Source organism: Myripristis murdjan, chromosome 18 (genome assembly GCF_902150065.1).
Source record: "Myripristis murdjan chromosome 18, fMyrMur1.1, whole genome shotgun sequence".
NCBI classification, from domain to species: Eukaryota; Metazoa; Chordata; class Actinopteri; order Holocentriformes; family Holocentridae; genus Myripristis; species Myripristis murdjan.
This window is the reverse complement of record NC_043997.1, coordinates 25688978-25709923: the sequence shown is the minus strand read 5'-3', so window position 1 is coordinate 25709923 and position 20946 is coordinate 25688978. Positions and strand designations below refer to the sequence as shown.

Genomic DNA, 20946 nt, shown 5'->3' with positions numbered 1-20946 from the left:
CCAGTCCCGATGGGACTTGAAAACATATGATCATGACCTTATGTGAGCAGCCGTGCCACCAGGATTTAAATTTGTATAGGAAGTGAAGCGTCTCCAAGCCCCGCCCTCTGCATTGAGATGAAGTGACAGTCATCATCTGTGTGAGAGTCATCAAAAACAGAATGTCAGTCAGCCATGTTTGGCTGTTCACTCCCTCACAGGCGCTGCCCTGTCCTATGTGAAGTCTAGACTGTTAATGTGCGTTATCTTGTGTGTGACTGGCCAGAAACTAAAATCCATAAAATAAAGGTGTGCTATGAAATGAAAAGGTCTGGATTCTCCATCAGGCATGTTTTTTTTTTTTTTCCCTTTTTTTCAGCCAAGCTGGGTGAGGGCCAGAGTGCTCATATGTAGGGGAGCGAGGGGTAGAACCTAATGTTTCAGGCCAAAGGCAAAAAAATGTAGGATATGTAGGAGTTAGAGAACTCATTTTTTAATACAAGCAACATACACATCCCTGCTACAAATGAACACTTTAACTTTGTTTCTAGAATCTACCATTTCCGTGGAATTTCACCCTAAGTGGAAGAAGAGAAATGTTACAATTTACCCCACAAGTGGGGTAAATTACTTACTTGGTGGTAAAACACACTTTTACACGTATCTCCTCAAAAATGCAGCCAATTCCCCCCAAAATTTGCGCTGAGCTCTCTTACGATCATGTGACGAACTAACCAGAAGCACGTGCCGGTTGACTTTGTGCAACTACCTTAAAAGTCTGTGTTACAACTTACCCCGTGTTAGTTTCTACCCCGCGCTCCCCTAAACAACAACACAATGGTAACAACTTTTGTTAACAGCACACCCATCCTTTTAATTTGAGTGCTCACATTTTATACACACGTGCTGTGTGTGTGTGTGTGTGTGTGTGTGTGTGTGTGTGTTCCTGGACTGGGCTCAGTCTGGCCTGTAACAACCAAGATAACGCACATTAACAGTCTAGACTGGCTTCACATAGGACAGGGCAGCGCCTGTGAGGGAGTGAACATCCAAACATGGCTGACTGACATTCTGTTTTTGATGACTCTCAGACAGATGATGACTGTCACTTCATCTCAATGCAGAGGGCGGGGCTTGGAAACGCTTCATTAACGATACAAAGTTAAATTCCAGCACGGTTGCTCACATAAGGTCATGATCATGTTTTGTTTTTGTTTGTTTTGTTTTTTTTCTACTGCTAACCAACTGATTTCATCCACTCAGCAGCCAATCAGGTATTCTGCAACAAGAACATGATCAACCAATCAGACACTTGACAGATCTGACATGAGGTGGGCATTGAATCTGATGAGTCTGCTGTGGTTTCAGTCAGTCAGAGCTGCTGTGGAGAACAAGCAGGTCAGATGATGGAGTCAGAAGCAGGGAAGATGATCATCTACTTTCCAACTGTTTTCCTCCTCTGTCATCTGTGTAAGTGGCAACTTTCCACTCCTCACATATTCTTATGATTCTACATATACATTTGTGGTTTTATGATTTAGGTTTCTTGCTTTTCTGTTTGTTTCAGGTGTGGCACAGTTTGCTAACATCTCTCAGCCTGTTTCTGTCCAAACTGCGGAGCTCGGAGACTCAGTTACTATTGAATGTCAGATAAATAGTAGTATGAAAACTAGAGTGTGGTACAGAGTAACGACAGGGAGGAAATTACAGCTTGTGGCAAAAATAAACAAAAAGGGAACAATTTTATTTGGCTCTCAGTTTAACCAGTATAATAAACTTTATTCAGTAAAATTGGACGGTGTCAGAACTTATTTGCACATATTTTATGCAACACGGGGGGACATCGGCACTTACTACTGTGGAGTTGCATATGCAGACTTCATTGATTTTGGATCAGGAACCTTTTTGCAGCTAAAAGGTATTTTACCTGCTCAGAATACCATTAAGGCATTCACATCCTACAGTAAATTATCATGAATATGAACATGATGTGAGTCATAACAATTTGTTTGTTTGCCCTCCCAAGATACGAAGATGAAAGTCTCTGTTGTTCAGCAGCCAGAGTCTGAGTCAGTCCAGCCAGGAGACTCTGTCACTCTCAGCTGCTCTGTTCACACTGGTGGAGGGGAACACACCAGTGTCTTGTGGCTGAAAAGCTCAGAAAGTTCTGGGTCAAGAATTATTTACAACTCTGGAAATCAGAGTGAGAGCTGTGAGAGGACTGAGAGCGGCTCTCCAGAAACTAGCTGTGTCTACAAGCTTCCCAAGCAGAACCTGAGCTCTGACGATGCTGGAACCTACTACTGTGTTGTGGCTTCATGTGGGGAGACACTGTTTGGAAATGGAACCAAGCTTTATATTAAAGGTAAGACATTAAAACTAAAGATACATAAAGCAGTTTCTTTGGGGATTCTGTGTAATCACTGATTAGATAAAATTAGTTGATAATTTGATCACTAAAAACATACAAATAATCCTCAATGGTAGAATAACGAATTAAATTTATCTAACAACTTAAACACAACTTGGAGTTTTCAGTGGCAATTACCTGGAGTGTTATTCAGCAAGTTGTGTGTCCACACAGAGAGCTGATATGACTCTGGTGTGTCTGTGCAAAACTGTCTAGAAATGATGATTTAACTCCAATGGTGTTTCTGTAAATCTGTGATTTTTACACTCAGGCGTACATTAACAGTAGATTTTCTCTTTTTCTCACATGATTATTTGTCTGCTGTCATGCAGGGAGACTATCCATCAGATGTGTCTCTTTCTTTCTTTCTTTCTGTCTTTCAACTTGGTGATATCCCACTTTAATATTCAATATCTCACAATATCTCACAATATCTCTGTTTACTTGCTCTCCTTGGTCTTCAGAAAACTCTATCCCGACCCCACCATCTCATCTGGACTCAACTGTCGTTGCACTGGCTTGTTCAACTGTCATTTTTGGGATGGCAGCGTTTCTACTCCTTGTATGGACACTTTGCAATTGCCGGCACAAACATTCAACAGGTACAACAAACTATTCATTATAATGCTTTCCTGTATACATGGGTTGACTGGCCATCGGGCACACCGGGCATTTGCCGTTGTGCCCGGGGGTTCAATTCCCCACCCGGACAAGAGTGCGTTTATACTTTATTACCTCACTTTGTTGTTAACCATGACAATGAAGTGATTCTTATTATTCTGCCTGTCATTTCCTGACACACACAGTGGAATTTAGGGTTTCTGTAATTATCATTTCTGTACACTTTTTGTGAATTTGTATTGTAACCCAGGTGCTAAATTATTATTATCATAATTACTATTGTTATTATTATTATTATTTTGCCTTGTTTTGTTTTGTTTTGTTTGCCTTTTTAAATGCCTTGTTCTAACTTTATGGGGAGATACGTATATATACCAGTCGAATCAGATTCAGATTTAAACAAGGATTCCAGGACTCCATTCATGTTGATAGGCACCTGCACTTACCAATCTGAAATAGATGCCCAAAAGGCATTGGCCAGTTTTGGCCTATTCAATAGAATAAAAAAAGTTCCAATTCATCTATTGTATTTTATTGTTCCACTATAGCACTATAGGCCAGTATGACTGGGGCAGCCAAGTAATTTGACATATTTGAACAATTTATAAAAAAGTAAAGTAATAGTTACTTTCCTGGTAATTAATTACTTTTTAGTAGAAGTAACTAGTAATTACAATTAATTACTTTTTCAAAGTAACGTGCCCAACACTGCTGATGACAGCTAACTAATTGCATGGCATTATGGTTTTAAATAGTTGTACAGTTGGTAAACACATTTAAGAGAGCGAAAAGACCGGAAAGGTGTGGTCTGGTTCAAAATGCCCGGGATGATTTTTTGTCCCAGTCTGCCCCTGTCTGTATATGTGTATCTGAAGCAGTGAGATGTATTTTGTTATATTCTGTTACAGGTAGCATACAGTAACGATTTTTACTCTGTCTGCAGGGAAAACTGGTAGAGCCTCTGAAGGCAATCAGGTAATGCAATTCTTTATTGTTGTTATTATTTTATTATTACCAACAATTGATTTCTACCCAAAGCTCTTACCCTATCTTAGCGATCTCTTTATGCTCCACCCCATCTGTCTGTGTCATACTGACAGATCAAGTCTGTAATACTGTATCTCCCTCTCTGTCTGTCTCAGCCTGGTGATGATGTTAACTATGCAGCAGTGAGTTTGGCTTCCAGAAGCTCCTCCTCCAGGACAGCCAAAGCCAAACACAGCGCAGATGCTGTGCTTTATTCTGAGGTTAGATGCCGTGACCAGTACTGAGGGTAGAGGGCCACGGGAGAATTCATATGAAATGCATATTTGTAGTAGACTTGTACATAAAGAAGTTTCAGTATGACCATGGAGCTGTTTACCATATCTTTTGTGAAATGCAGACACGAGAGCCTCTGGGTCTCAGCATTCTTAATGTACAAGACAGCTTCACACCTTTGTAGCTCTGAGCAGGGACAGGAGCAGACACATGCTGCTGTTAAGGCTGTTTGACTGTCATTCTGAAGTTCAAATCTAAATCTAAATTCACTCTGAAGATTAAACCTATGACATGCAAGGAAGGGGGTGGGGGGGTAAAGCTGCACAGGCAAGACTGTTCTGTAATGTATTTTTACAGAACAGTCTTGCCTGTGCAGCTTTACTGTCAGCTTCATAATAATAACAATACAAGTAGGTAATCCAGTTTTCTAATGTTTTAGCATTCTTTTATATTTTTGTAAAGCCACTTAAGATGCTTAGAGTGATACATTCAACTTTGCTGTCTGCTTTATTTGTATTAAAATATCTCTTTTCCTCTTGAAGTATCATATTGAAAATATCTTTGTATATGGACGCAAACATTGTAGTTTATTGTCAAAGTCAGTCAAAGTACATAATAATACACAAGATCAGCACAATTGAACTGTGTTACATCATCATAAATTCTCTTCTGTATAATTGCTTTCACTTTTTATTTCAGCTGTAATAAAAATATAAAATCACATAGAAGCTTATGATTTTGATTTCCTTAACCTGAACATCAAATGCTCCCAAAACTGGACTCTGCATCATTTGTAGGGCCAGCTATTAGCGACATAAACCAAGAAACAAATGGTTAAAAAGATCAAGAGAATGCCACTCCTAGTGATGGACAGACAGACAAAGATTCTCATCTGTGCCAGTCAGCGCTTCGACCCCATCTATAATGTCCAGCTTGGTCACGCTTGGTCAGCACAAGTCTCCATTTCTACTGTACACCTGAGAGTCACAGAGTCTCCCATGTGGACAGACTCAGATGCTGGCTCTTAGACAAACTCTGTGTTGTTGAGTCCTAAAAGAAACAGGTCAGGCTGATAGTAAGGAATTAGGATAGCATAAAATAGCGCATACTTTATTCTTCCAGTGGGTAGTTGTTGTTTGTACTCAAGGGTCAGTGCATTACACCAGTTATCATACGCATAAATTCAAACTGACACATAATACAACAAACAAAATGTACACGTATCTCAGGGTGATCAATACAAACGCTGTTTCATCCCAGAATGTTTCTCTTTGCACCTTCAAATATCTAAATTTTCAGGAGTTTTAATTTGCTTGGGAAGATCTAACCTTTGAGTCCAACTTTATCATGACTGAGTGAAACTGGTTGCCGCGAAGAATGACATTCAGGTGCTGGTGGAGAAAATAAGCAAAATTATAGCTGCTGCACAGCAATGGTCGGGGCCAGATAGTTTTAGGCAAATTTAGGCAGTTCTGAGCAACAAATGGAGAATGGGAAGATGAAAAGGAAGGTGGCATTCTAATATGCATTTTGCATCAACTGAGGCTTGAATTCATAATTTCTGGCATGAAGGACAATGCAATTTCACTGAGCTAATTGGCAAGTGTCAATTCATGTGAGGCTTCACAAATTGACTAAGCCAGTCACATGATAATAGCCACCTATGCATGGAAAGGCAGATTTCAAACCACTGTAAAATCATAAAATAATAATACATAATAATAAATAAATAAATAAATAAACAAAAAATCAGTCTTCAAGACAAAAATCTGAAATCATCTAGACAGCATGGAGATGTTCATCATTTGTTTTTAACAATGACTGATTTGCTCCATAAGTGAAAAACTGATGTTTAAAAATGCCATTCTTGCACTGACTCCAATTGTTCACGAGAGCAAAATTCCAAATTTAGTTTTTGAGATAAAATTCTGAAATTTGCCACACATCATCTGCCATGACTGCAAAAGTTTGTCAATTTTTTTCATGAACATTGAAGATTTATTTACGAAGAATTTGCAAGTGTATGTTTACAGTACCATTTACAGTCAAACATTTTGATGCACTGTAGGCTCAATTTTTGAAAAATCGATCGTTTGTGTAGGACAATCTAAAGATGCTCTGTAGCAGGTTTGGTGACATTTGAGCAAAAATTGTGGGAGGAGATAGATTAAAAAAGTTTTACAGTTTTTTTAAAAAAAGAGTGATGGATTTAATAATTTGCAATAGGTTTAAGTGTACAAAAGTTTCTTCAGTATTGGGGCTACATTTTGGTGAAAGTTGCAAAGCTGTAGCACATATGGTTGATTTGTTATGAATTTTCAAAGTTATGAAATTTAGAGGCTTGCTGTCGTGCCACCATCAGGACTATTGACTTGTGTTTGCAGCTGAGGTAATCTGGCATGGGACTGGACCTTTGTGCAAAATGTGGTGATTTTTTGCGCATGGAATGCAGGATTTCCTCGGAAGAAAGAAAGAAGAACAGGAAGAAGAAGAACACGCAGGAATACAAGAGGGTCCTGGCAGCGTAGGCTGCCCAGCCCTGAATGAAATGGAAAAAAAAAAAAAAAAAAAAAAGAACAGCATGTGCATTGGAAGAGCTGCAACCTCTCCGTCTCTGTGTCTTAGTGCTTCACTGACCAAAAACATGACATGTGCCACTTTTTCACAAAGCCGACTCTTCATCACTGACTGTGCAGTTTGTACATGTTTAAGAGTCACTCACAGAAACAGGCCACACTCAGTCTCTTGCTTTAATCACACAATGAAAACTTCCTTCCAGCACTTTGTAGAAGTAAATACCTGCTAGACTTTTCAGCTTGTTTGTTATGGACATGCTCACAGCACAGCACAAACTCACAGAAGAAAGCTGCTTTTTTACAGCTTCCTTGAGGTTAGCAGTTCACAGATGAGAGCTGACTGAGACATGAAACTCACCTTTTAATGTCAGAAGCCTGCATTATGACCACAGTTTCAAACATGCGTGCCTGTGCCCTCACACAGCTTAACAGAGAAAAAAAAGGAAGAACAAAAAAAAGAAAAAACATGCCACGATGATCTCATGGAGAACATAGACATTTTCATCTCATAACACATCTTGATCTTATGGGCATCTGCACATTAATATTTATCAAAACCCATAGATTAAACACAATACAATGACAACAACTTTGGTTGATAGCACACCCACATTTCTAAATTGAGCACACACATTTTACACAAACATGCTGTGAATGTGTGTTCCATGTTTGGGCTCCCTCTGGCCAATCACAACCAAGAATTTGCACATTAACATCCTAGGCCTGATTCACACAGGACGTGGAGGCACTCACTAAGGAGTGAACAGCCACTGTGGTGGAACAGCCACCATGTTGTGTGGCTGTAGTTCCACTCACTGCAAGAGTTTTCAGAGGCGACATGCTCATATAGAAGTAAAGACAGCACCAGATTCCTGGTACATCATTTTCTCAAGAGCACAAGAGCTGACTGACTGTGGCGTCATGCTGTTGCCTCTGGTAGGGCCTAGCCTCTCCATGCTCCTGCTTCCAGGTGGGATGTTCTGTGCCTCCACCATCACAAAGGCCTGTTCATCGTGAGGTGGATGGACTACTCCTTGAGGGCGCTGCTCAAGTCATGGCACTCATCCACATCATCTCCCTGTTCAGCTCTTTGATGTCCTCCCCGGGGGCTCAGCAGGACACTGGTTTACCACTGGAAATCGCCACCAAACCAGAGCTGAATTCACTGTTCTTCTCCTCCATGGCTATGGCTCTGTCCTAGATTATGGTTTGGCAGACACTGATACAGCAGGACATGTGGCAGAACCTCAGTTTGAAGAACCCGGAGCGGCTGAGGTCGTCTCTGCTTGGTAAGCCCCCTGCACTTCCTCAGCACTCAGGCTGCTGGCGACACCAAGACTCTGTCATCAGTACCACCATCCTCCATCTACTCCACTTCTCCCTCTGGCTCCCATTGCAGTTTCTGCCTCCCATCCGGTCACCCAGCCTCTGGTGCTGACGGCAAATTCCTCTTCTTCTGCCCCTTGACCAACTCCCAGGAATGGCTGGCGTGCTCTTGGACAAACCCTGGGGAGCCTGAAAATAAACAGAAGATGCACTGATGGTCTAAGGGGGATGTGTGCACCCCAGGAAATTCTACCAGAAGCCCTTGTTTAAGGCTATGACAAGAGAGGTATCCCACCAACATGAAAGCGGTGCTTTCCCAGCCATGGCTGGATGCACTTCGACCCTCCTCTGATATATCTTCCCTACAGGGAAGTGACAGCACCTGTGCTGTTGCAACTACTGGGAATGATGTCAGCAAGCCATGTGGTGATCCATCTTGATCCAAAGTGATACGGAAACCACTTGGTGACAATTCCCTTCCTGGTGGGGCCTGAGCTGGCATACTAGAGGAAACCCAGTCTGTTCACACAAGAAGTTCCTCTCAGCAAGGTGATGTTGCACATCACTGTGTTCATGGATGCCTGCCTCACAGGTTGGACAGTTCTGCCTATTCAGAGTGGAGAGTGACATGGCAAGACCAGCTATTTCACCACATAAGTGTGCTGGAGTTGTTCACAGTGCAGGTACGTCCTCGTGAGGACAGACAATGAAAAGGCATCAACACACATGAATTGCCAAGGAGGAGTCCAGTCAGCCAAGCCAACACAAGTACACTTGCCCTCCTTCCGAGTGGCACACATTCATGGTGAGGAGAACTGTGTGGAAAATCTCATGTCGTTGCATTGATGTCATGTTGTTGCATCATAGCAATTCCTGTTAAAATGCTGTGTGTAAAGACAGTGCTGCTGTTAGCCCTTAACTTCAGCCAAGAGATTTAGTGATCATCATCATCCAAGTCGTTCCCACCCTCATGCACGCCAGTGTGTGTGGCTCCAATGCTGATGTAATGTGGGACTAGAAACTGGACATAGCTGTGGTAAGCTGAGTGGAGTTTTCTGGGGAGGGGAAGCTCCCATGCACAGTAGTAGTGCACGTGCATGTACACAAGACAAGTTCAAGGTTCAAGTTAATTTAGAGCCCAATATCACTGTTAACAGTCTCAAAGGGTGAGCACTGAGGTAGTGCCACCTCCATGAGGTGATTGGTTGTTGGTGTCATAGTGAGGTGGATTCCATGGATCAATGGATTTTTGAGTGTTGGTAACACAAAACTGTACTTAACCCTATAAAGCCTGAACTATGAAAGAATTGGCAGAAAATTCCAATTTTTTGAAATTGAACCCTTTATTTAGTCCTATAACAATATATATATATATATATATATATATATATATATATATATATATATATATATATATATATATATGTATGTGTGTGTGTGTGTGTGTGTGTGTGTGTGTATGCATATGTATACAAATGGCTTTATAAGGTTAAAGGTCAATTCTGGTCTAACTTTGAGTTGCAGCCAGTTGACCAGTATCTACTATTAGTTTATATTACCTCTGATGAGAATATACAGTATATGTTTACCTGTTGCTTTTCATCTCAGACATTAATAGGTCGTAGATTAATAATGAAATATGTACTATGATAAGATAACACTGAATTATGATTGTGATTATGATTGTGAATTATAATTCTGTTTTTGATGACTCTCAGACAGATCATGATTGTCATGGCAGCTCAATGCAGAGGGCGGGGCTTGGAGACGCTTCATTTCCGTTACAGAGTTAAGTTCTGGTGGCACGGCTGATCACATAAGGTCATGATCATATTTTTTTTCCATTCCACCAAATGATTTCATCCACTCAGCAGCCAATCAGGTACTCTGCAACAAGAACATGATCAACCAATCAGACACTTGACAGATCTGACATGAGGTGGGCATTGAATCTGATGAGTCTGCTGTGGTTTCAGTCAGTCAGAGCTGCTGTGGAGAACAAGCAGGTCAGATGATGGAGTTAGAAGCAGGGAAGATGATCATCTACTTTCCAACTGTTTTCCTCCTCTGTCATCTGTGTAAGTGGCAACTTTCCACTCCTCACATATTCTTATGATTCTAGATATAAATATCTATATAAATATGTGATTTCTTATGATTTGGGTTTCCTGCTTTGTTTGTTTCAGGTGTGGCACAGTTCACTGACATCTCTCAGCCTGTTTCTGTCAAAACTGCGGAGCTCGGAGACTCAGTTACTATTGAATGTCAGATAAATAGTGTTGTGAAAACTAGAGTGTGGTACAGAGCAACAACAGGGAGGAAATTACAGCTCGTGGCAAAAATAGACAAAAAGGGAACAATTACATTTGGCTCTCAGTTTAACCAATATAATAAACTTTATTCAGTAAAATTGGACGGTGTCAGAATTGATTTGCACATGTGGTATGCAACACGGGGGGACATCGGCACTTACTACTGTGGAGTTGTATATGCAGATTTCATTGATTTTGGATCAGGAACCTTTTTGCAGCTAAAAGGTATTTTACCTGCTCAGGATACCATTAAGGCTTTAACATCCTACAGTAAATTATCATGAATATGAACATGATGTGAGTCATAACAATTTGTTTGTTTCCCCTCCCAAGATACGAAGATGAAAGTCTCTGTTGCTCAGCAGCCAGAGTCTGAGTCAGTCCATCCAGGAGACTCTGTCACTCTCAGCTGCTCTGTTCACACTGGTGACTGTGGAGGGGAACACACCAGTGTCTTCTGGCTGAAAAGCTCAGAAAGTTCTGGTCCACAAATCATTTTAGCTGGAAATAAGAGTGAGAGCTGTGAGAGGACTGAGAGCGGCTCTCCAGAAACTAGCTGTGTCTACAAGCTTCCCAAGCAGAACCTGAGCTCTGACGATGCTGGAACCTACTACTGTGTTGTGGCTTCATGTGGGGAGACACTGTTTGGAAATGGGACCGAGCTTCATATTAAAGGTAAGACATTAAAACTACAGATACATAAAGCAGTTTCTTTTGGGATTCTGTACAATGACTGTGATTAGATAAAATTAGTTGATGATTTTATCATTAAAAACATACAGATAATCCTCAATGGTTGTACAATAAATCAAATTTATTTAATAATTTAATCACAAATTGAAGTTTTCAGTGGCGATCACTTGGAGTGTTATTCAGCAAGTTGTGTGTCCACACACAGAGAGCTGATATGACTCTGGTGTGTCTGTGCAAAACTGTCTAGAAATGATGATTTCACTTTCATGGTGTTTCTGCAAATCTGTGATTTTTACACTCAGACTTACATTAACAGTAGATTTTTCTGTGTTTCTCACATGATTATATGTCTGCTGTCATGCAGGGAGACTATCCATCAGATGTGTCTCTTTCTTTCTTTCTTTCTTTCTTTCTTTCTTTCTTTCTTCATTCTTTCTTTCTTTCAACTTGTGGATATCCCACTTTAATATTCAATATCTCACAGCGCTGTTTACTTGTTCTCCTTGGTCTTCAGGAAACTCTATCCTGACCCCACCATCTCATCTGGACTCAACTGTCGTTGCACTGGCTTGTTCAACTGTCATTTTTGGGATGGCAGCGTTTCTACTCCTTGTATGGACACTTTGCAATTGCCGGTGCAAACATTCAACAGGTACAACAAACTATGCATTCTAATGCTTACCTGTATGTGTGTATCCGAAGCAGTGAGATGTATTTTGTTATATTCTGTGGCAAGTAACATACAGTAATTATTTTTACTGTCTTCAGGGAAAAGTGGTAGATCCTCTGAAGGCAACCAGGTAATGCAATTCTTTATTATTTATATTGTTATTATTTTATTATTACCAACAATTGATTTCTACCCAAATCTCTTCTATTTCCATCTTTGTCCGTCTCAGCCTGGTGATGAGGTTAACTACCCAGCAGTGAGTTTGGCTCCCAGAAGCTCCTCCTCCAGGACAGCTGCTGTGCAACACAGCACAGACCCTCTGTTTGTTTCTGAGGTCAGGTACCGTCTGAGACACTGAGAGGTCTGCTTCAGTGAAGAGGGACACAATGAAGAAGAACAGAGGACACTGGATTAGGAGGAAGTTGTTTTTATGAAATGCATCTCTTCTGTTGACTCTCTGACATGAAGAATGTTAAAATATGACCAAAGACCTTTCTGTCATGAGCTTTACTTTGTCAAATATGAACATGCCAGCCAGCACTTTTTCACTGTGACTGAAGATACAGCTTTGCAGTTCACATCTCTGAGGTGCTGCTGGAGGCTGTAGAGAGAATATGGGCTCTATTTTCCCGGCACAGCGCAGGGTGGCACAGTGAGGCGAACCCCGTGCAGAGCTATTTTGGATCAGCACAACCCCAGGGGCGCACAGTTTGGTAGTTTCACAGACTGACGTGCGCTGAGATGGGAGTGGCGTTGCAGCAGGGGGAGGTGTAAACAGATTCAGCTTGGTGCAGTGACATTTTCATGCCAAAAAGCTTCGCCGAGGTGCGCCCAAAGCTCGCCACCTGAAACCACATCTACTTTCAGCGCAAGGCGGAGCGGAGCCGGTGTAGTGGAAGTTTGGCTGACTGGTGCGCAGTGCGCACACGTCACCAAACCTCACAATCAGCACAAACGGTGCCAATCTCCTTTGATCTGACATCAGTTGTGACGGGACAGTCCATATGGAGATACATTTATGTGCTGATTGAGACTGTAGCATTGAATAGTGGTTTTTGTGGGTATTTCTTGCATTGTTAATGTGCATGACATTCTGGAAACCTGACTGTGAGGTTTTGGTGACGTGTGCGCACTGCGCACCAGTCAGCCAAACTTCCACTACACCGGCTCCGCTCCGCCTGCTGCAGCAGTCCTCCATGTCGATTGTGTAAACTTTCATTACGTCTTCGCCCAGTGCATTTTAAAGGCAAGGACAGGGGCTCATTTGATTGGTTTAAAGTGAATCGGCTGTGTCAAACCCACTCCACGCCTTCTCTCCTCCCTTGCGCCGGTAGGAGGAACAGCAGAGTACTTGCGCCACAGTGCACGGCGTGCCAAAATCGCAAAATCCACTTGGCCACACCCAGTTGGTGAAGCGCAGCTGCGCTGCACCCTCGCCTCACCCGGTCTGTGAAAATAGAGCCCTTTGTATTAATGGAAAATAAGCAGAAAATAAAATAAAATGAACAGCATGTGCACTGGAAGAGCTGCAACCTCTCTGTCTCTGTGTCTTTGTGCTTCACTGACCAAAAACATGACATGTGCCACTTTTTCACAAAGCCGACTCTTCATCACTGACTGTGCAGTTTGTACATGTTTAATAGTCACTCACAGAAACAGGCCACACTCAGTCTCTTGCTTTAATCACACAATGAAAACTTCCTTCCAACACTTTGTAGAAGTAAATACCTGCTAGACTTTTCAGCTTGTTTGTTATGGACATGCTCACAGCACAGCACAAACTCACAGAAGAAAGCTGCTTTTTTACAGCTTCCTTGAGGTTAGCAGTTCACAGATGAGAGCTGAGACATGAGACACACCTTGTGCTGTCAGAAGCCTGCATTATGACCACAGCCCTCATGCAGCTCATCGGAAAAAAAAAAAAACACGCCTCAAAGATCTGAAGCAGGATGTTGACCATCCCATTTCATCACACACATATTTTATGGCCTTATAGATATAAATACTCATCAGCGCTCATACATCAACCTCAACACAATGGCAAAACTTTTGCTGATAGCACACCCACACCACAAACCCAGAAAAGAGTTTTTTACAGCTTCCTAAGAACAGATAGCTCTCAGTTAGTTCACAGATGAGAGCTGACTGAGACATGAAACACACCTTGTGCTGTCAGAAGCCTGCATTATGACCACAGTTTCAAACATGTGTGCCTGTGCCCTCAATGGAGTGTGGAGACCCGACCGGTCCTGATGGGACTTGAAAACATATGATCATGACCTTATGTGAGCAACCGTGCCACCAGGATTTAAATTTGTATAGTTAAGTGAAGCGTCTCCAAGCCCCGCCCTCTGCATTGAGATGAAGTGACAGTCATCATCTGTCTGAGAGTCATCAAAAACAGAATGTCAGTCAGCCATGTTTGGCTGTTCACTCCCTCACAGGCGCTGCCCTGTCCTATGTGAAGCCAGTCTAGACTGTTAATGTGCATTATCTTGTGTGTGACTGGCCAGAAACTAAAATCCATAAAATAAAGGTATGTTATGAAATGAAAAGGTCTAGATTCTCCATCAGGCATGTTTTTTTTTTTTTTTTTCCTTTTTTTCAGCCAAGCTGGGTGAGGGCCAGAGTGCTCATATGTAGGGGAGCGAGGGGTAGAACCTAATGTTTCAGGCCAAAGGCAAAAAAATGTAGGATATGTAGGAGTTAGAGAACTCATTTTTTAATACAAGCAACATACACATCCCTGCTACAAATGAACACTTTAACTTTGTTTCTAGAACCTACCATTTCCGTGGAATTTCACCCTAAGTGGAAGAAGAGAAATGTTACAATTTACCCCACAGGTGGGGTAAATTACTTACTTGGTGGTAAAAACACACTTTTACACATATCTCCTCAAAAATGCAGCCAATTCCCCCCAAAATTTGCGCTGAGCTCTCTTACGATCATGTGACGAACTAACCAGAAGCACGTGCCGGTTGACTTTGTGCAACTACCTTAAAAGTCCGTGTTACAACTTACCCCGCATTAGTTTCTACCCCGCACTCCCCTAAACAACAACACAATGGTAACAACTTTTGTTGACAGCACACCCATCCTTTTAATTTGAGTGCTCACATTTTATACACACATGCTGTGTGTGTGTGTGTATGTGTGTGTGTGTGTGTGTGTGTGTGTGTGTGTGTGTTCCTGGACTGGGCTCAGTCTGGTCAGTCACACACAAGATAATGCACATTAACAGTCTAGACTGGCTTCACATAGGACAGGGCAGCGCCTGTGAGGGAGTGAACAGCCAAACATGGCTGACTGACATTCTGTTTTTGATGACTCTCACACAGATGATGACTGTCACTTCATCTCAATGCAGAGGGCGGGGCTTGGAGACGCTTCATTAACGATACAAAGTTAAATTCTGGTGGCACGGTTGCTCACATAAGGTCATGATCATGTTTGTTTTTTTTTTTTTTTCCACTGCTAACCAACTGATTTCATCCACTCAGCAGCCAATCAGGTACTCTGCAACAAGAACATGATCAACCAATCAGACGCTTGACAGATTTGACATGAGGTGGGCATTGAATCTGATGAGTCTGCTGTGGTTTCAGTCAGTCAGAGCTGCTGTGGAGAACAAGCAGGTCAGATGATGGAGTTAGAAGCAGGGAAGATGATCATCTACTTTCCAGCTGTTTTCCTCCTCTGTCATCTGTGTAAGTGGCAACTTTCCACTCCTCACATATTCTTATGATTCTACATATAAATATCTATACATATGTGATTTTTATGATTTAGGTTTCCTGCTTTTCTGTTTGTTTCAGGTGTGGCACAGTTCACTGACATCTCTCAGCCTGTTTCTGTCCAAACTGCGGAGCTCGGAGACTCAGTTACTATTGAATGTCAGATAAAGAGTGTCGTGAGAAATAGAGTGTGGTACAGAGTAACGACAGGGAGGAGACAACAACTCGTGGCAAAAATAGACAAAAACGGAAAATTTTCATTTGGCTCTCAGTTTAACCAATATAATAAACGTTATTCAGTAAATTTGGACGGTATCAGAACTGATTTGCACATATCGACTACAACACGGGGGGACATCGGCACTTACTACTGTGGAGTTGTATATGCAGACTTCATTGATTTTGGATCAGGAACCTTTTTGCAGCTAAAAGGTATTTTACCTGCTCAGAATACCATTAAGGCTTTAACATCCTACAGTAAATTATCATGAATATGAACATGATGTGAGTCATAACAATTTGTTTGTTTTCCCTCCCAAGATACGAAGATGAAAGTCTCTGTTGTTCAGCAGCCAGAGTCTGAGTCAGTCCAGCCAGGAGACTCTGTCACTCTCAGCTGCTCTGTTCACACTGCTGACTGTGGAGGGGAACACACTAGTGTCTTCTGGCTGAAAAGCTCAGAAAGTTATGGTCCTGAAGTGATTTACTCCTCTGGAAATAAGAGTGAGAGCTGCAAGAACACTGAGAGCGGCTCTCCACAAACTAGCTGTGTCTACAAGCTTCCCAAGCAGAACCTGAGCTCTGACGATGCTGGAACCTACTACTGTGTTGTGGCTTCATGTGGGGAGACACTGTTTGGAAATGGAACCGAGCTTTATATTAAAGGTAAGACATTAAAACTAAAGATAAGTAAAGCAGTTTCTTTGGGGATTTTGTATAATGACAAAAAATTGTTGATAATTTGATCATTAAAAACATATAGATAATCCTCAATGGCAGCGTACCAAATTAAATTTTTCTAAGAACTTAAAAACACATATGAGTTTTCCGTGGCGATCACCTGGAGTGTTATTCAGCAAGTTGTGTGTCCACACAGAGAGCTGATATGACTCTGGTATGTCTGTGCAAAACTGTCTAGAAATGATGATTTAACTCTAATGGTGTTTCTGTAAATCTGTGATTTTTACACTCAGACTTACATTAACAGTCACTTTTTCTGTTCCTCACATGATTATATGTCTGCTGTCATGCAAGGAGACTATCTATAAGATGTGTCTCTTTCCTTCCTTCTTTCTTTCTTTCTTTCTTTCTTTCAACTTGTGGATAGCCCACTTTTATATTCAGTATCTCACAGTGCTGTTTACTTGTTCTCCTTGGTCTTCAGGAAACTCGATCCCGACCCCACCATCTCATCTGGACTCAACTGTCGTTGCACTGGCTTGTTCAACTGTCATTTTTGGGATGGCAGCGTTTCTACTCCTTGTATGGACACTTTGCAATTGCCGGTGCAAACATTCAACAGGTACAACAAACTATGCATTCTAAAGGCCGGATTATGGTTCTGTGGACACTCAACGCAACGCGCACGCAGTTGCCACGCACGGCGTGTGTGTCCAACATGCTTACCTGTATGCGTCTGTCTGAAGCAGTGAGATGTATTTTGTTATATTCTGTTGCATGGCAAGTAGCATACAGTAACTATTTTTACTCTGTCTGCAGGGAAAACTGGTAGATCCTCTGAAGGAAACCAGGTAATGCAATTCTTTATTATTGTTATTATTTTATTATTAGGCCTACCAACAATTGATTTCTAGCCAAAGCTCTTAGCCTATCTTAGTGATCTCTTTATGCTCCACCCCATCTGTCTGTGTCATACTGACAGATCAAGTCTGTAATACTGTATCTCCCTCTCTGTCTGTCTCAGACTGGTGATGATGTTAACTATGCAGCAGTGAGTTTGGCTTCCAGAAGCTCCTCCTCCAGGACAGCCAACGCCAAACACTCCAGGACAGCCAAAGCCAAACACAGCGCAGATGCTGTGCTTTATTCTGAGGTTAGATGCCGTGACCAGTACGGATACATTTAGTGTGCTGGGAAGAGGGCCACAATGAGGGAGAATTCATATGAAATGCATATTTGTAGTAGACTTGTACATGAAGAGGTTTCAGTATGACCATGGAGCTGTTTACCATATCTTTTGTGAGATGCAGACACAAGAGCCTCTGGGTCACACATTCTTAGTGTACGAGACAGCTTCACACCTTTGTAGCTCTGAGCAGGGGCAAGATTCAAGATTTTTATTTGTCACATGCATGAATGTACAAGTACAGTAGCAGTGAAATGCAATGGTGACAACTCCAGCACTATGCAAGTAAAATGGATAAAAATAGAAATAAAAATAGAAAGAATATATGTACACTCCTATATAGAATCCTATATACAATAAAGAATATACAATTACAATAATGAACATTAAGTGTGCATAAATAATGAATAGAAGTAAGAAAGGAAATAGAAAATGAATGGATGAATGGGAACGTGAAGGCACTGACCCACGGGGGGGGGGGCTTTGGTGTCCCAGCTAAACTTTTGATTTAGATTGACAGGATGGGTGTATTTTTACAAGAACAGTCTTGCCTGTGCAGCTTTACTGTCAGCTTCATAATAATAACAATATCAGTAGGTAATCCAGTTTTCTAATATTTTAGTATTCTTTTATGTTTCAATAAAGCCAGTTAAGGTGCTTAGAGTGATACATTCAACTTTGCTGTCTGTTTTATTTATATATTTTTTTCCCTCTAGAAGTATCATACTGCAAATAACCTTTTATTTGGACACAAACATTGCAGTTTATTGTCAAAGTCAGTCAAAGTACATAATAATACACAAGATCAGCACAATTGAACTGTGTTACATCATCATAAATTCTCTTCTGTATAATTGCTTTCATTTTTTATTTCAGCTGTAATAAAAATATAAAATCACATTTAAGTTCATGATTTTTGATTTCCTTAACCTGAACATCAAATGCTACCAAAACCGGACTCTGCATCACTTGTAGGGCCAACTACTAGTGACATAAACCAAGAAACAAATGGTTAAAAAGAACAAGAGAATCCCACTCCTCGTGATGGACAGAGAGACAAAGATTCTCATCTGTGCCGTCAGCGCTTCAACCTCATCTATAATGTCCAGCTTGGTCCCATTGCCGAACAGCATCTCCCCACACAAAGCCACAGCACAATAGTACGTCCCGGCATCAGAGGAGCTCAGGTTGCTCTTCTGCAAATGGTAAACGCAGCTCTGTGAGGGAGGACCGGGTGCAGGGCGCTCTGTGCACTGAGGCCCATGGCCGTGAAGGATTCCTGGGTGAGATCCGTGTCTGAACCAGTACACACTGTGCTCTCCAGCACAAGTCTCCATTTCTACTGTACACCTGAGAGTCACAGAGTCTCCCGTGTGGACAGACTCTGACGCCGACTCTTGGATAATCGCTCTGTTGCTGAGTCCTAAAAGAGACAAATGGTCAGGGGAATTGTTTAACTGGTACTAAAGCAGTTATCAAATACTTCTCACTACTGCTTGTCCTCTTTAATACTTGACATTGGTGAAAGATGACAATGGGCTTCATGCAGGAACATCTTCATATTTTTCATTTTATTTATTTTTTTTTTTTTTTTTTTTTCATGAGGCGGGCTTGTACATTCTGCCACATCAGATTCACAAATTGTTTGAAATCTTCCTAAGTCACTCATAAATATGATGAATTCCACCTGTTTATAAATGAGTGTGCATCTGTGAGACTTGTGAATTAATAGATAGCATAAAATAGGGCATACTTTATTCTCCCAGTGGGTAGTTGCTCTTTGTACTCAAATGTCACTGCATTACAACCAGTTATCATACACATAAATACAAACTGACAAATAATACAACAAACAAAATGTACATGTATCTCAAAAGTGTGATCAATACAGACGCTGTTTCATCACAGAATGTTTCTCGGCCCTGCCTTGATGTACAAACCGGCATCATAAAGCTATTGAATGACTTTATTATGCCATATTTCACATCCACAGTCATTATGAGCCTCAGCACATAATTTTAAAATAAATAAATATTAGCAGAGTTAGGTACAAGTAAGTTTTAAAATCATTACTTTACATTCTGGGGACTATAGTTTAAGATTGAATTTGTACATAAAAGTGGTCCTCACATGAGGCACTAGTTTCATGGCACTATTGCCACTGATACTAATTGTGTTTTCATTAATCCTGACTTAATCTGACTGCAGCACAGCAGATTTTTGTGTTTTGGAGCTGACATTTTGTCCACTCATAGAGCTCGTATCGGTCTGAGGACAGTGTTTGAAACTGTAGCAAAGTGCAAAATAAACCCAGATGGGGATGACTTACATAATACTAGCACTATGTGAATTGTGTTATTTTTTACACTCGGTTGAATCAACATGATAAGAAACCTCTGTGATCACACTGCATGGAATGTAAGTGACCAATCTGATCCAAACTCTAACAGGCAGGAAAGGGCATAGTACCTTTGACACTGAGAAAGACTCCCTCTCCAAATTCCACCACGTTGGAGTGTGAACTACCACAGAAGTATGTAGCTGAATCAGACGCCTGGACGTCAGAGATTTGTAAATGATTTATCCCTTCATCCTTTAGCACAGAGAAGCGGGGGTTCTTTTCCATCCTGTTGAACATCTTGGCCGTTTGATCGTACTTGTAAATGGTGGACAGGAGCTTCGGTGTGCCTCCAAAGGTCTGCCGGTACCAGGAGAAGTGCACCGCCACGTTGCTTTGATAGAAGCAATGTATCGTCACGTTGTCCCCAACACTGACTGATATCATCCCGCTGTCCTGTGTCACTGCTGAAGACTGGGCCACCGCTGACCTAACAACTAAGGCAAAAACATGTCATGATGAACATAAAAATATTTTTTTTATTGAAGGTTTACTCTTTAAAGTTGGTGGCTTCAGGGTTTAACTTACATGTTCCCAAGAGAAAAAGCATCACCATATGTACATCCATCTTCTCAGAGGTGTTAATGTTCTCAAGACCCAGTACGCTCTGAGGACTAAAAACCAGCAACACCTCTCAAGTGAGGATATGTGATCGGGTGGTAAGAGTGCCAGAAGTGCTGACACTTGATTTTTAACATCCGTTTAGGACTCAGTAGCAACAAGTGAATAAATATGTGTAAAAAGCTATTTGACGACTCTCATGCTAAAGATGGTTGCTCTCATGTATTACTACATAAAAAAAATTTTGAAGCAAAGACATTTGAGGGGTTTTTATTTTTCTTAAAAAATACAGGCATGTTGAAACCGGCCTGTGGCGA

General features: G+C 41.3%; 4 protein-coding genes across 4 annotated transcripts; 3 read left to right on the top strand and 1 right to left on the bottom strand.

Moving 5' to 3' along the window:
- Window positions 1–1406: 1406 nt before the first annotated feature.
- LOC115376286 (signal-regulatory protein beta-2-like) lies at window positions 1407–2671 on the top strand. The gene is made up of 4 exons (XM_030075777.1): window positions 1407–1449; window positions 1547–1908; window positions 2014–2344; window positions 2661–2671. The coding sequence occupies exons 1-4, from the start codon at window positions 1407–1409 to the stop codon at window positions 2669–2671; spliced, it is 747 nt and encodes a 248-aa protein (XP_029931637.1).
- Window positions 2672–10207: 7536 nt separating this feature from the next.
- Window positions 10208–12222, top strand: LOC115376285 (signal-regulatory protein beta-2-like). The gene is made up of 5 exons (XM_030075776.1): window positions 10208–10250; window positions 10359–10720; window positions 10826–11159; window positions 11692–11789; window positions 12187–12222. The coding sequence occupies exons 1-5, from the start codon at window positions 10208–10210 to the stop codon at window positions 12220–12222; spliced, it is 873 nt and encodes a 290-aa protein (XP_029931636.1).
- A 3728-nt stretch (window positions 12223–15950) lies between these two features.
- Window positions 15951–17687, top strand: LOC115376539 (immunoglobulin lambda-1 light chain-like). Its single transcript, XM_030076197.1, has 5 exons — window positions 15951–16016; window positions 16125–16469; window positions 16969–17106; window positions 17304–17335; window positions 17509–17687. Exons 2-5 carry the CDS (start codon window positions 16133–16135, stop codon window positions 17668–17670), a joined length of 669 nt encoding a protein of 222 aa, XP_029932057.1. The 5' UTR covers window positions 15951–16016; window positions 16125–16132; the 3' UTR covers window positions 17671–17687.
- A 948-nt stretch (window positions 17688–18635) lies between these two features.
- Window positions 18636–20646, bottom strand: LOC115376538 (uncharacterized). The gene is made up of 3 exons (XM_030076195.1): window positions 20597–20646; window positions 20140–20505; window positions 18636–19093 (listed from the first exon to the last, which is right to left on the bottom strand). Exons 1-3 carry the CDS (start codon window positions 20634–20636, stop codon window positions 18636–18638), a joined length of 864 nt encoding a protein of 287 aa, XP_029932055.1. The 5' UTR covers window positions 20637–20646.
- Window positions 20647–20946: the final 300 nt, after the last annotated feature.